We start from the raw sequence: 15,036 nt of genomic DNA on the forward strand, positions 1-15,036 counted from the left end.
CAATAGTGATCATTAGAGATCCAATGGTGATAATTAGAGATCCAAAGTTTATCATTAGAGATGCAATGGTGATCATTAGAGACTTAATGGTGATCATCGAGATGCAATGGTGATCATTAGAGATACAATGGTTATCATTAGAGATGCAATTGTGAACATTAAAGATGCAATGGTTGGCATTAGAGATGCAATGGTGATCATTAGAGATACTATGGTCATCATTAGAGATATAATGGTGATCATTAGAGGTGCAATGGTGATCATTGCAGATGCAATGGTGATCATTAGTGATGCAATGGTAATCATTAGAGATGCAATGGTGATCATGTGAGATGCAATGGTGATCATTAGAGATGGAATGGTGATCGTTAGAGTTGCAATGGTGATCGATTGAGATGCAATGGTGATCATTAGAGATGCAATGGTGATCATTAGAGGTGCAATGGTGATCATTGGAGATGCAATGGTGATCATTAGAGATGCAATGGTGATCATTAGATATGCAATGGAGATCATTAAAGATGCAATGGTGATCTATAGAGATGCAATGGTGATCATTAGAAATGCATAGATGATCGTTAGAGATGCAATGGTGATTGTTAGAGATAGAATGGTGATCGTTAGAGATAGAAAGGTGATCGTTAGAGATACATTGGTAATCGTTAGAGATAGAATGGTGATAGTTAGAAATGTAATGGTGTTCAGTAGAGATGCAATGGTGATCAGTAGAGATGCAATGGTGATCATTAGAGATGCAGTGGTTGGCAATAGAGATGCAATGGTTGGCATTAGAGATACAATGGTGATCATTAGAGATGCAAAGGTGATCATTAGAGAGGCAATGGTCATCTTTAGAGATACAATAGTGATCATTAGAGAAGCAATGGTGATCATTAGAGATGCAATGGTGATCATTAGATATAGAATGGTTATCATTAGAGATACAATGGTTATCATTAGAGACACAATGGTGATCATTAGAGATACAATGGTGATCATTAGAGATACATTGGTGATCGTTAGAGATATATTGGTGATCATTAGAGATACAATGGTTATCATTAGAGATACAATGGTGAACATAAGATATACAATGGTGATAATTAGAGAGACAATGTTGATCATCGAGATGCAATGGTTATCATTAGAGATGCAATGGTTATCATTAGAGATGCAATGGTGATCCTTAGAGATGCAATGGTTATCATTAGAGATGCTATGGTGATCAGTAGAGATGCAATGGTGATCATTAGAGATGCAATGGTGATCATTAGAGATGCTATGCTGATCATTTGAGATATAATGGTGATCATTAGAGATATAATGGTGATCATTAGAGATGCAATGGTGATAATTAGAGATGCAAAGGATGGCATTAGAGATGTAATAGTGATCATTAGAGATACAATGGTGATCATTAGAGATACAATGGTTATCATAAGAGATGCAATGGTGATCATAAGAGATCCAATGGTGATCATTAGAGATGCAATGGTGATCATTAGAGATGCAACGATGATCATTAGAGATGCAACGGTGATCATTGGAGATGCAATGGTGATCATTGGAGATGCAATGGTGATCATTGGAGATGCAATGGTGATCGTTAGAGATGCAATAGTGATCGTTAGAGATGCAATGGTTATCATTAGAGATACAATGGTGATCATTATAGATGCAAAGGTTATCGTTAGAGATTCAATGGTGATCGTTAGAGATGCAATGGTTATCATTAGAGATGCAATGCTGATCATTAGAGATGCAATGGTTGGCATTAGAGATGGAATGCTGATCATTAGAGATACAATGGTGATCATTAGAGATATAATGGTGATAATTAAAGATGCAATGGTGATAATTAGAGATGCAATGGTTGGCCTTTAGAGATGCAATGGTGATCATTAGAGATACAATGGTTATCATTAGAGATGCAATGGTGATCATTTGAGATACAATGGTGATCATTAGAGATACAATGGTGATCATTAGAGATGCAATGGTTGGCATTAGAGATACAATGGTTGGCATTAGAGATACAATGCTGATCATTAGAGATGCAATTCTGATCCGTAGAGATGCAATGGTGATAATCAGAGATACAATGGTTATCATTAGAGATGCAATGGTGATCATTAGAGATGCAATGGTGATCATTAGAGATGCAATGGTGATCATTAGAGTTGCAATGGTTATCATTAGATATACAATGGTGATCATTAGAGATACAATGGTGCTCACTAGAGATACAGTGGTGATAATTAGAGATACAGTGGTGAACATTAGAGATGCAATGGTTATCATTAGAGATGCAATGGTGATCATTAGAGATGCAATGGTGATCATTAGAGATATAAAGGTGATCATTTGAGATATAATGGTGATCATTAGAGATGCAATGGTGATAATTAGAGATGCAAAGGATCGCAATTAGAGATGTAATGGTGATCATTAGAGATACAATGGTGATCATTAGAGATACAATGGTTATCATTAGAGATGCAATGGTGATCATTAGAGATGCAATGGTGATCATTAGAGATGCAATGGTGATAATGAGAGATGCAAAGGATGGCATTAGAGATGTAATGGTGATCATTAGAGATACAATGATGATCATTAGAGATACTATGGTTATCTTTAGAGATGCAATGGTGATCAAAAGAGATCCAATGGTGATCATTAGAGATGCAATGGTGATAATGAGAGATGCAATGGTTGGCATTAGAGATACAATGGTGATCATTAGAGATATAATGGTGATCATTAGAGATCCAATGGTTATCATGGGAGATCCAATGGTTATCATTAGAGATACAATGGTCAACATTAGAGATGCAATGGTGATCATTATAGATGCAATGGTAGGCATTAGAGATGCAATGGTGATCATTAGAGATGCAATGGTGATCATTAGAGATATAATTGTGATCATTAAAGATGCAATGGTGATAATTAGAGATGCAATGTTTGGCATTAGAGATGCAATGGTGGGCATTAGAGATGCAACGGTGATCAGTAGAGATGCAACGGTGATCATTAGAGATGCAACGGTGATCATTGGAGATGCAAGTTTGATCATTGGAGATGCAATGGTGATCGTTAGAGATGCAATGGTGATCGTTAGAGATGCAATGGTTATCATTAGAGATGCAATGGTGATCATTAGAGATGCAATGGTTGGCACTAGAGATGCAATGCTGATCATTAGAGATACAATGGTGATCATTAGAGATATAATGGTGATCATTAAAGATGCAATGGTGATAATTAGAGATGCAATGGTTGGCCTTTAGAGATGCAATGGTGATCATTAGAGATACAATGGTTATCATTAGAGATGCAATGGTTGGCATTAGAGATACAATGGTTGGCATTAGAGATACAATGCTGATCATTAGAGATGCAATGCTGATCCGTAGAGATGCAATGGTGATAATTAGAGATACAATGGTTATCATTAGAGATGCAATGGAGATCATTAGAGATGCAATGGTGATCATTAGAGATGCAATGGTGATCATTAGAGTTGCAATAGTTATCATTAGATATACAATGGTGATCATTAGAGATACAGTGGTGATCATTAGAGATACAATGGTGATCACTAGAGATACAGTGGTGATCATTAGAGATACAGTGGTGATCATTAGAGATGCAATGGTTATCATTAGAGATGCAATGTTGATCATTAGAGATGCAATGGTGATCATTAGAGATATAATTGTGATCATTAGAGATATAATGGTGATCATTAGAGATGCAACGGTGATCATTAGAGATGCAACAATGATCATTAGAGATGCAACGGTGGTCATTGGAGATTCAATAGTGATCATTGGAGATACAATGGTGATCATTAGCGATACAATGGTGATCATTTGATATGCAATGATGATCATTAGAGATACAATGGTGATCATTAGAGATACAATGATGATCATTAGAGATACAATGGTTATCATTAGAGATGCAATGGTGACCAAAAGAGATCCAATGGTGATCATTAGAGATGCAATGGTGATAATGAGAGATGCAATGGTTGGCATTAGAGATACAATGGTGATCATTAGAGATATAATGGTGATCATTAGAGATCCAATGGTTATCATTGGAGATCCAATGGTTATCATTAGAGATACACTGGTCAACATTAGAGATGCAATGGTGATCATTATAGATGCAATGGTAGGCATTAGAGATGCAATTGTGATCATTAGAGATGCAATGATGATCATTAGAGAGATAATTGTGATCATTAAAGATGCAATGGTGATAATTAGAGATGCAATGTTTGGCATTAGAGATGCAAAGGTGGGCATTAGAGATGCAACGGTGATCATTAGAGATGCAACGATGATCATTAGAGATGCAACGGTGATCATTGGAGATGCAATGGTGATCATTGGAGATAAAATGGTGATCATTATAGATGCAAAGGTTATCGTTAGAGATGCAATGGTGATCGTTAGAGATGCAATGGTTATCATTAGAGATGCAATGGTGATCATTAGAGATGCAATGGTTGGCACTAGAGATGCAATGCTGATCATTAGAGATACAATGGTGATCATTAGAGATATAATGGTGATCCTTAAAGATGCAATGGTGATAATTAGAGATGCAATGATTGGCCTTTAGAGATGCAATGGTGATCATTAGATATACAATGGTTATCATTAGAGATGCAATGGTGATCATTTGAGATACAATGGTGATCATTAGAGATACAATGGTGATCATTAGAGATGCAATGGTTGGCATTAGAGATACAATGGTTGGCATTAGAGATACAATGCTGATCATTAGAGATGCAATGCTGATCCGTAGAGATGCAATGGTGATAATTAGAGATACAATGGTTATCATTAGAGATGCAATGGTGATCATTAGAGATGCAATGGTGATCATTAGAGATGCAATGGTGATCATTAGAGTTGCAATGGTTATCATTAGATATACAATGGTGATCATTAGAGATACAGTGGTGATCATTAGAGATGCAATGGTTATCATTAGAGATGCAATGGTGATCATTAGAGATGCAATGGTGATCATTAGAGATATAATGGTGATCATTAGAGATATAATGGTGATCATTAGAGATGCAATGGTGATAATTAGAGATGCAAATGATGGCATTAGAGATGTAATGGTGATCATTAGAGATACAATGGTGATCATTAGAGATACAATGGTTATCATTAGAGATGCAACGGTGATCATTAGAGATGCAACGATGATCATTAGAGATGCAACTGTGGTCATTGGAGATGCAATGGTGATCATTGGAGATGCAATGGTGATCATTGGAGATGCAATGGTGATCGTTTGAGATGCAATAGTGATCGTTAGAGATGCAATGGTGATCATTAGAGAAGCAATGGTTGGCATTAGAGATGCAATGGTGATCATTAGAGATACAATGGTGATCATTAGAGATATAATGGTGATCATTAAAGATGCAATGGTGATAATTAGAGATGCAATGGTTGGCCTTTAGAGATGCAATGGTGATCTTTAGAGATACAATGGTTATCATTAGAGATGCAATGGTGATCATTTGAGATACAATGGTGATCATTAGAGATACAATGGTGATCATTAGAGATGCAATGGTTGGCATTAGAGATACAATGGTTGGCATTAGAGATACAATGCTGATCATTAGAGATGCATTGCTGATCCGTAGAGATGCAATGGTGATAATTGGAGATACAATGGTTATCATTAGAGATGAAATGGTGATCATTAGAGATTCAATGGTGATCATTAGAGATGCAATGGTGATTATTAGAGTTGCAATGGTTATCATTAGATATACAATGGTGATCATTAGAGATACAATGGTGATCATTAGAGATACAATGGTGATCACTAGAGATACAGTGGTGGTCATAAGAGATACAGTGGTGATCAATAGAGATGCAGTGGTTATCATTAGAGATGCAATGGTGATCATTAGAGATGCAATGGTTATCATTAGAGATGCAAAGGTGATCATAAGAGATGCAATGTTGATCATTAGATATACAATGGTAATCATTAGAGATATAATGGTGATCATTAGAGATGCAATGGTGATCATTCGAGATACAGTTGTGATCATTCGAGATACAGTAGTGATCATTAGATATGCAATGGTTATCATTAGAGATGCAATGGTGATCATTAGAGATGCAATGGTGATCATTAGAGATGCAATGGTGATCATTAGAGATACATTGGTTATTATTAGAGAAACAATGGTGATCATTAGAGATGCAATGGTGATCATAAGAGATGCAATGGTGATCATTAGAGATACAATGGTGATCATTGGAGATGCAATGGTGATCATTAGAGATACAATGGTTATCATGTTTGCTTATTACAAATTTTTAGACCAACACCCTGTAATCTGTTGCATTGTCCATGTCCTGGGAAGAAGCGGAGCATGTCCATTAATCCAACGTTCTCCCTGTAAGTATCTAGGGGGACCGCAGTGGCGTAAATTCATCCCAGGCGCCCTGAGGCAGTTTATAATTTTGTGCCTCCCCGATTCCCGTCACAGCTGCTGACACTGTAATGTAGCAATTCGCATGCAGACAGGCTATAGATAGATGTAGGCAGCAGGTAATGGTTTGACATGAGCTCTCCACTAGTGTATGGTGGCTTCTCAGGTGCCGGGAAGGGGGGCCATGTATTGGGTGACCGTGACGGTACACTTCGGTACATAGTTACAGCTCTAAGTATTGGTGAATACATTGCGGACAATGGAGGAGGTGCCCCTTCAGAGCTGGAGCCTGGCGGCAGGCACCTCCATTGTCTCCCATAGTTCTGCCCCTGGGAGATTGCAATACAGATCAGACATGTGTCAGCACAAGGGATCAGCATAGTCTACATTACTGGGTGTTATATCTGCTGCAGTCTCCACATTTCAGTAGAAAAAAGTTTTCTATGGGGCTGCTTTATTGTGGAATAAACCAAGTTCAGGAATGCAAAGCAAAGCATTCTGGGATAAGATCCGGTACCTAATGGCATCTTTCCAAGGCGTTAGTCACTGTTGCCTTTGCATAGATGAGAGAACTTTTCATACATGGGAGGTCTTCTCATACTGTACATGGGAGGTCTTCTAATACTGTATATGAGAGGTCTTCTCATACTCTATATGGGAGGTCTACTCATAGTGTACATGGGAGGCCTTCTCATACATGGGAGGTCTTCTCATATTGTATATGGGAGGCCTTCTCATACTGTATATGGGAGGCCTTCTCATACATGTGTGCCTTTCTCATCCTGTATATGGGAGGCCTTCTCATACATGGGAGGCCTTCTCATACATGAGAGGCCTTCTCATACATGAAAGGCCTTCTTATACATGGGATGCCTTCTCTTACATGGGAGGTCTGCCCATACATTAGAAGCCTTCTTATACTGTACATGGGAGGCTTTCTTGTACATGGGAGGCCTTCTCATACATGGGAAGTCTTCTTATATATTTGAGGCCTTCTCATACAAAGGAGGTCTCATAAATGGGAGGCCTTTTCTAACCATGGGAGGCCTTCTCAGTCATGGGAGGTCTTCTCATACATGGGAGGCCTTGTCAACCATGGGAGGCCTTCTCTTACATGAGTGGGCTCTCATATCTCCCTCTACTCCTGTCATCTTATGAAAAAAGAGCAAGAGAATTGTACAAGGGCGGTCTTTCTCATACATGGGAGGTCTTCTCATACATTGGAGGTCTTCTCATACATGGGAGGCCTTCTCATCCATGGGAGGCCTTCTCAACCAAGGGAGGCCTTCTCATACATGGGAGGTCTCATACATGTGAGGTCTTCTCATACATGGGAGGCCTTTTTTAAACATGGGAGGCCTTCTCATACATGGGAGACCTTCTCATTTGTGGGCTCTCAGGTCTCCCTCTCCTACTGTCGTCTTATGAAAGAGGAGCAAGAAAATCATGAATGGGAGGCCTTCTCATACTGTACATGGGATGCCTTTGCATACATGGGCAGTCTTCTCATACATGGGAGATCTTCTCATACATTGGAGGTCTTCTCATACATGGGAGGCCTTCTTATACATGGGAGGCCTTCTCATACATGTGATACCTTCTCATACATGAGTGGGCTCTCAGATCTCCATCTCCTACCATTGTCTTATGAAAGAGGAGAAAGAAAATCATACAAGAGAGGCTTTCTCAAAATCATACATCAGAGGCCTTTGCATACATGGGTGGTCTGCTCATACATGGGAGATCTCATACATGGGAGATCTTCTCATACATGGGAGGCCTTCTCATACATGGCAGGTCTTCTCCTACATGGGAGGCCTTCTGATACTGTATATGGGAGGCCTTCTCAAACATGGGCAGTCTTCTCATACATGTGAGATTTCTCATACATAGGAGGCTGTCTCATACTTGGGAGGTCTTCTGATACTGCACATGGGAGGCCTTCTGATACTGTACATGGGAGGCCTTCTCATACATGAGCAGTCTTCTCATACATGTGAGGTTTACTCATACATGGGTCATCTCATACATGGGAGGTCCTCTCATACATGAGAGGCTGTCTCATACATGAAAGGCTTTCTCAACCATGGGAGGCCTTCTCATACATGGGAGTTCTTATACATAGGTCTTTTCAAACATGGGAGGCCTTTTTTAACCATGGGAGACCTTCTCATACAAGGGCAGTCTTCTCATACATGGAAGATCTACATGGGAGGTCTTGTCATACATGGGGGATCGTGTCATACATGTGAGGTCTTCTCTGTTGTCATATGAAAGAGGAGCAAGAAAATCACACATGGGAGGCTCTCATACTGTACATGGGAGGACTTCGCACACATGGGCTGTCTTCTCATACATGGGAGACCTTCTCAACCATGGGGGCCTTCTCATACATTGAAGGCCTTTTCAACCATGGGAGCCTTTCTCACAGACGAGTTGGCTCACAGAACCCCTTCTCCTGCTGTCGTCTTATGAAAGAGGAGCAAGAAAATCCGATAAGTTTTTGCAACATATGAAAATATAACATTTCTACTACAGTATATTTCAATTGCAAGACAGAGGTTTTTGCTAATAGATATTTATTGCAATCATTTTATAAAAAAAAACCTTCATTCCTGGCTTAATACAGTACATCTGACTGATACCACATTATTACATTTATCATGCAATAATTTATCAAAGCACATTTTTTGGGTGAAGTCCATCTTGTTACATTGGCCTTTCTGTACCAATCTGGTTTTGTATAAATCTTAGGGCCTGATTCAGAGCCACTCGTAAGCGGCAGCTCGTTCGCTCCGAGCGATGTTTGCCAAACTGCGCATGCGTACGGATCGATATACGCATGCGCGAACCAGTCAGTGCGGCCGAAATTCATGTGCTCGCGAAATAGCGAATGCCTGATAATTTCAGTGACAGGATGAGGCGTATGTGGGTGGTAACAGGGGAAGGTGCTTGAAAACGGGGAGTGGAGATCCGATCGCAGGCGTGCTTAAAGGTCAAAACGGGCGTTTTATGGGTGTGCATATTTAAAACAGCAGCGTCATTGACCACGTCACTGGGTTTTTTTTAAGCCAGAACTGCTCGCAAAATTGTGGTAGCAAAAACCAACCACAAGAATAGCGAGCAGCTCATACCCTGTTCGATGTACTCGATTAATCTAATAAATAGCGGACATGACGTAGGATGCGAGCGGCCAGGGGGCGTAGTTTCCCAAAAAACGACCGCAAGTTTTGTTCGCTCGTTCAGACCTAGCGGCAAGAACAGACCGCAAACAGCGAATGGTTCATTTGAATAGCCACCCCTATTTTCAGGACGAGCGAGCGCAAATAGCGACTGGCTCTGAATCAGGCCCTTAGTTCTGAATCAGTAAAATTGTGATACTTTGCAAATCTTGCACTTTATTACATTTGGGCCAGAGACTCACCGCTTTGTAGCTTTTCCAGTCAGTGCAAGGGTAGCTGATGAAGCTGTTGGGGTCTATGATGCTTTCCGTGTAATACGTGACGGCCTTGCTGTGGTTACATGAGCCAAAGACCACGGCTCCTGCAAAGAAGATCCAGACACCAAAGGGTTAATGTCAGGAAAACATATGTGTATCCTCGCTGAGAGGGGTGGATGGATACTAATCACCTTAGGCCCGAGCTTGTCTTAAGCTGTCAGGGATAAGAATTGTCCCCTTGTCTGTACAATAGATTTAATATATGAGAAGATTTGACCCCATCCCCACAATAGGCCACACCTCCATCCCCACAATAGGCCACACCTCCGTCCCCACAATAGGCCACACCTCCCCCATCACCTGGACCCACCATTGCTCTCTATGGCCATGTGTATCCTCAATGTATGTCTCCCATTGTATTCCTTCTAATGACATGGAATCAGACACACCTGATATTCTACAGTATATAAAAAATGGATCCTTTCCCGACTGGAGGTGGTCATGCTGCTATCTAATGGAGCATACGCACAGTCAGATTTGTCAGATGAACTATCTGAACGATTTGAACTATGAACGATTTTTGATTGCAGTAAAATGAATGGAATCATCCAAATCTGACTGCAAACACATCAGATGTCAGATATCGTTATCTGACCATCGGTAACGCGCATCGTTCATCGTTCAGGCATGTCAGATATGTCAGATTTTCCTTCAGATATGAACGATTGAATGATTTTTTAAATCATTATCGTTCAGATCTGAAGAAAAATCTGACCGTGTGTATGCACCAAAACACTATATGTAACCATTGCTGGGAACTCTTCACCATAACTGATCTGCTGATAGGAAGGCAATAGGCAAAATAGAAATAATAAACCCACTTTTGAGGACCGGGGACTCACTATTTACAAATGAGTGGGTCCCCGGGGACGCGCTCCGCTACAGCCAATCCCTTGCCGCCAATTAAGTGGCTGACAAGGGTGGGCTGGGCTGCGAGGCAGAGAGAGGGGAATATGTTTCCTGGACTGGACCCCTCCCTCTGTAATCTAGCTGTAACTATTGGTAGTTACAGGAGTGGGCGGGATATTGCATGTCTGCGTGGAGGAATTCTCGCCTGCCATGAGGCTTCTCTCCCTTCTCTGCTAGCTCCGGTCCTTCTCCCTGCGGCACTGTCAGCAGTTGGGAGGAGAGTGACCATGCCGTTGGAGCAGCAGCGCTGACTGCAGCGTGGAAGAAAATAACTGTGGTGTTGGAAGGTGAAGTACAACCTGCTAGCGCAAGCAGAAACCCCCCTGTGAGCCAAATGTGTTTATTATAGAGGAGACGGCCTTGTCTCTGCCCCCGGAGGCCACCTGCAATAGCGACGGAGCTACAGTGCTTACAGGCAGAGAGCTGACTGGAAGAGCTAGGGATGGACTTTGATAGTCGATGTTTGCAGACCATCAATGTTTGCTTCCGATGTTAGTGTTTTTACCATTCGATGACAGCATTCTGATGTTTGCTGCCATCGAATGGTAATCATTCAATGGTGTTGGGATGGTGGCTTCTTTTCTTTAAATACTAAAAGCTCTGCCTCCCCTGGCTGTTGTGTGCCGTGTCTCTGCCTCCCCTGGCTGCTGTGTGCTGTGCCTCTGCCTCCCCTGGCTGCTGTGTTCTGTGTCTCTGCCTCCCCTGGCCGCTCTGTGCCGTGTCTCTGCCTCCCCTGGCTGCTGTGTGCCGTGTCTCTGCCTCCCCTGGCTGCTGTGTTCTGTGTCTCTGCCTCCCCTGGCTGATTTGTGCTGTGTCTCTGCCTCCCCTGGCTGCTCTGTGCCGTGTCTCTGCCTCTCCTGGCTTCTGTGTTCTGTGTCTCTGCCTCCCCTGGCTGATTTGTGCCGTGTCTCTGCCTCCCCTGGCTGCTCTGTGCCGTGTCTCTGCCTCTCCTGGCTGCTGTGTTCTGTGTCTCTGCCTCCCCTATCCACTGTGTGCCATGTCTCTGCCTCCCCTGGCCTCTGTGTGCCGTGTCTCTGCCTCTCCAGGACGCTGTGTGCCATGGCTCTGCCTCCCCTGGCCACTGTGTGCCGTGGCTCTGCCTCCCCTGGATGCTGTGTGCCATGTCTCTGCCTCCCCTGGCTGCTGTGTGCCTTGCCTCTGCCTCCCCTGGATGCTGTGTGCTGCGTTCTGTGTCTCTGCCTCCCCTGGCTGCTGTGTGCCATGTCTCTGTCTCCCCTGGCTGCTGTGTGCCGTGTTTCTGCCTACCCTGGCTGCTGTGTTCTGTGACTCTGCCTCCCATGGTTGCTGTGTGCCGTGTCTCTTCCACCCCTGGCTGCTGTGTTCTGTGTCTCTGCCTCCCCTGGCTGCTGTGTTCTGTGTCTCTGCCTCCCCTGGCTGCTGTGTTCTGTGTATCTGCCTCCCCTGGCAGCTCGGTGCCATGTCTCTGCCTCCCCTGGCTGCTGTGTTCTGTGTCTCTGCCTCCCATGGTTGCTGTGTGCCGTGTCTCTGCCTCCCCTGGCTGCTGTGTTCTGTGTCTCTGCCTCCCTTGGCTGCTGTTTTCTGTGTCTCTGCCTCCCCTGGCTGCTGTGTGCCGTGTCTCTGCCTCTCCTGGCTGCTGTGTGCGATGTCTATGCCTCCCCTGGCTGCTGTGTGCTGTGTATCTGCCTACCCTGGCTGCTGTGTTCTGTGACTCTGCCTTCCATGGTTGCTGTGTGCCATGTCTCTTCCACCCCTGGCTGCTGTGTTCTGTGTCTCTGCGTCCCCTGGCTGCTGTGTTCTGTGTCTCTGCCTCCCCTGGCAGCTGTGTGCCATGTCTCTGCCTCCCCTGGCTGCTGTGTTCTGTGTCTCTGCCTCCCCTGGCTGCTTTGTTCTGTGTCTCTACCTCCCCTGGCTGCTGTGTCTCTGCCTCCCCTGGCTGCTGTGTGCCATAGCTCTGCGTCCCCTGGCTGCTGTGTGCTGTGTCTCTTCCTCCCCTGGCTGCTGTGTGCCATGTCTCTGCCTCCCCTGGCTGCTGTGTGCCATGTCTCTGCCTCCCATGGCTGCTTTGTTCTGTGTCTCTGCCTCCCCTGGCTGCTTTGTGCTGTGTCTCTGCCTCCCCTGGCTGCTGTGTGCTGTGTCTCTGCCTCCTCTGGCTGCTGTGTTTCTTCCTCCCCTGGCTGCAGTATCTCTGCATTCCCTGACTGCTGTGTGCCATGCCTATGCCTCCACTGGCTGCTGTATGCCGTGTTTCTGCCTCCCATGGCTGCTGTGTGCTGTGTCTCTGCCTCCCCTGGCCGCTGTGTTCCGTGTCGCTGCCTCCCCTGGCCACTGTGTGCCATGTCTCTGCCTCCCCTGGCTGCTGTGTGCCGTGTCTCTGCCCCCCCTGGCTGCTATGTGCCATGTCTCTGCCTACCCTGGCTGCTATGTTCTGTGTCTCTGCCTCCCCTGGCCACTGTGTGCCGTGTCTCTGCCTCCCCTGGCTGCTGTGTGCCATGTCTCTGCCTACCCTGGCTGCTTTGTTCTGTGTCTCTGCCTCCCCTGGCTGATCTGTGCCGTGTCTCTGCCTCCCCTGGCTGATCTGTGCCGTGTCTCTGCCTCTCCTGGCTGCTGTGTTCTGTATCTCTGAATCCCCTGTCCACTGTGTGCCATGTCTCTGCCTCCCCTGGCCTCTGTGTGCCGTGTCTCTGCCTCTCCAGGACGCTGTGTGCCATGGCTCTGCCTCCCCTGGCCGCTGTGTGCCGTGGCTCTGCCTCCCCTGGAATCTGTGTGCCATGTCTCTGCCTCCCCTGGCTGCTGTGTGCCGTGCCTCTGCCTCCCCTGGATGCTGTGTGCCACGTGCTGTGTCTCTGCCTCCCCTGGCTGCTGTGTGCCATGTCTCTGTCTCCCCTGGCTGCTGTGTGCCGTGTATCTGCCTACCCTGGCTGCTGTGTTCTGTGACTCTGCCTCCCATGGTTGCTGTGTGCCATGTCTCTTCCACCCCTGGCTTCTGTGTTCTGTGTCTCTGCCTCCCCTGGCTGCTGTGTTCTGTGTCTCTGCCTCCCCTGGCTGCTGTGTTCTGTGTCTCTGCCTCCCCTGGCAGCTCTGTGCCATGCCTCTGCCTCCCCTGGCTGCTGTATGCCGTGTTTCTGCCTCCCATGGCTGCTGTGTGCTGTGTCTCTGCCTCCCCTGACCACTGTGTTCTGTGTCGCTGCCTCCCCTGGCAACTGTGTGCCATGTCTCTGCCTCCCCTGGCTGCTGTGTGCGATGTCTCTGCCTACCCTGGCTGCTATGATCTGTGTCTCTGCCTCCCCTGGCCACTGTGTGCCATGTCTCTGCCTCCCCTGGCTACTGTGTGCCTTGTCTCTGCCTACACTGGCTGCTATGTTCTGTGTCTCTGCCTCCCCTGGCTGATCTGTGCCATGTCTCTGCCTCACTTGGCTGCTCTGTGCCGGGGATCTGCCTCTCCTGGCTGCTGTGTTCTGTGTCTCTCCATCCCCTGGCCACTGTGTGCCATGTCTCTGCCTCCCCTGGCCTCTGTGTGCCGTGTCTCTGCCTCCCATCGATGCTGTGTGCCATGGCTGTGCCTCCCCTGGCCGCTGTGTGCCGTGGCTCTGCCTCCCCTGGATGCTGTGTGCCGTGGCTCTGCCTCCCCTGGATGCTGTGTGCCGTCTCTCACCTCCCCTGGCTGCTGTGTGCCATGTCTCTGCCTCCCCTGGCTGCTGTGTTCTGTGTCTCTGCCTCCCCTGGCTGCTGTGGCCATGCCTCTGCCTCCCCTGGCTGCTCTGTGCATGTCTCTGCCACCCCTGGCTGCTGTGTGCCGTGTCTATGCCTCCCATGGCTGCTGTGTCCCGTGTCTATGTTTCCCATGGCTGCTGTGTTCCGTGTCTCTGCCTCCCCTGGCTGCTGTGTTCTGTGTCTCTGCCTCCCCTGGCTGCTGTGTTCTGTGTCTCTGCCTCCCCTGGCAGCTCTGTGCCATGTCTCTGCCTCCCCTGGCTGCTGTGTTCTGTGTCTCTGCCTCCCATGGTTGCTGTGTGCCGTGTCTTTGCCTCCCTTGGCTGCTGTGTTCTGTGTCTCTGCCTCCTTTGGCTGCTGTGTTCTGTGTCTCTGCCTCCCTTGGTTGCTGTGTGCCATGCCTCTGCCTCCCCTGGCTGCTCTGTGCCATGTCTCTGAATCCATT

The 15,036-nt window shown here is 45.7% G+C and overlaps 1 protein-coding gene across 1 annotated transcript in view; it reads right to left on the reverse strand.

Moving 5' to 3' along the window:
- LOC148430841 (pancreatic triacylglycerol lipase-like) overlaps positions 1–15,036 on the reverse strand; it is a 168,975-nt gene that overhangs the window by 45,248 nt on the left and 108,691 nt on the right. The window contains exon 11 of the mRNA XM_088466432.1: positions 9,918–10,036. Within this exon, the coding sequence (XP_088322558.1) occupies positions 9,918–10,036 (119 nt within the window). The remainder of the gene's footprint in view (positions 1–9,917; positions 10,037–15,036) is intronic.

This window comes from Taudactylus pleione, unplaced genomic scaffold (genome assembly GCF_031769625.1).
Source record: "Taudactylus pleione unplaced genomic scaffold, aTauple2 ptg003137l, whole genome shotgun sequence".
Taxonomy (NCBI): domain Eukaryota; kingdom Metazoa; phylum Chordata; class Amphibia; order Anura; family Myobatrachidae; genus Taudactylus; species Taudactylus pleione.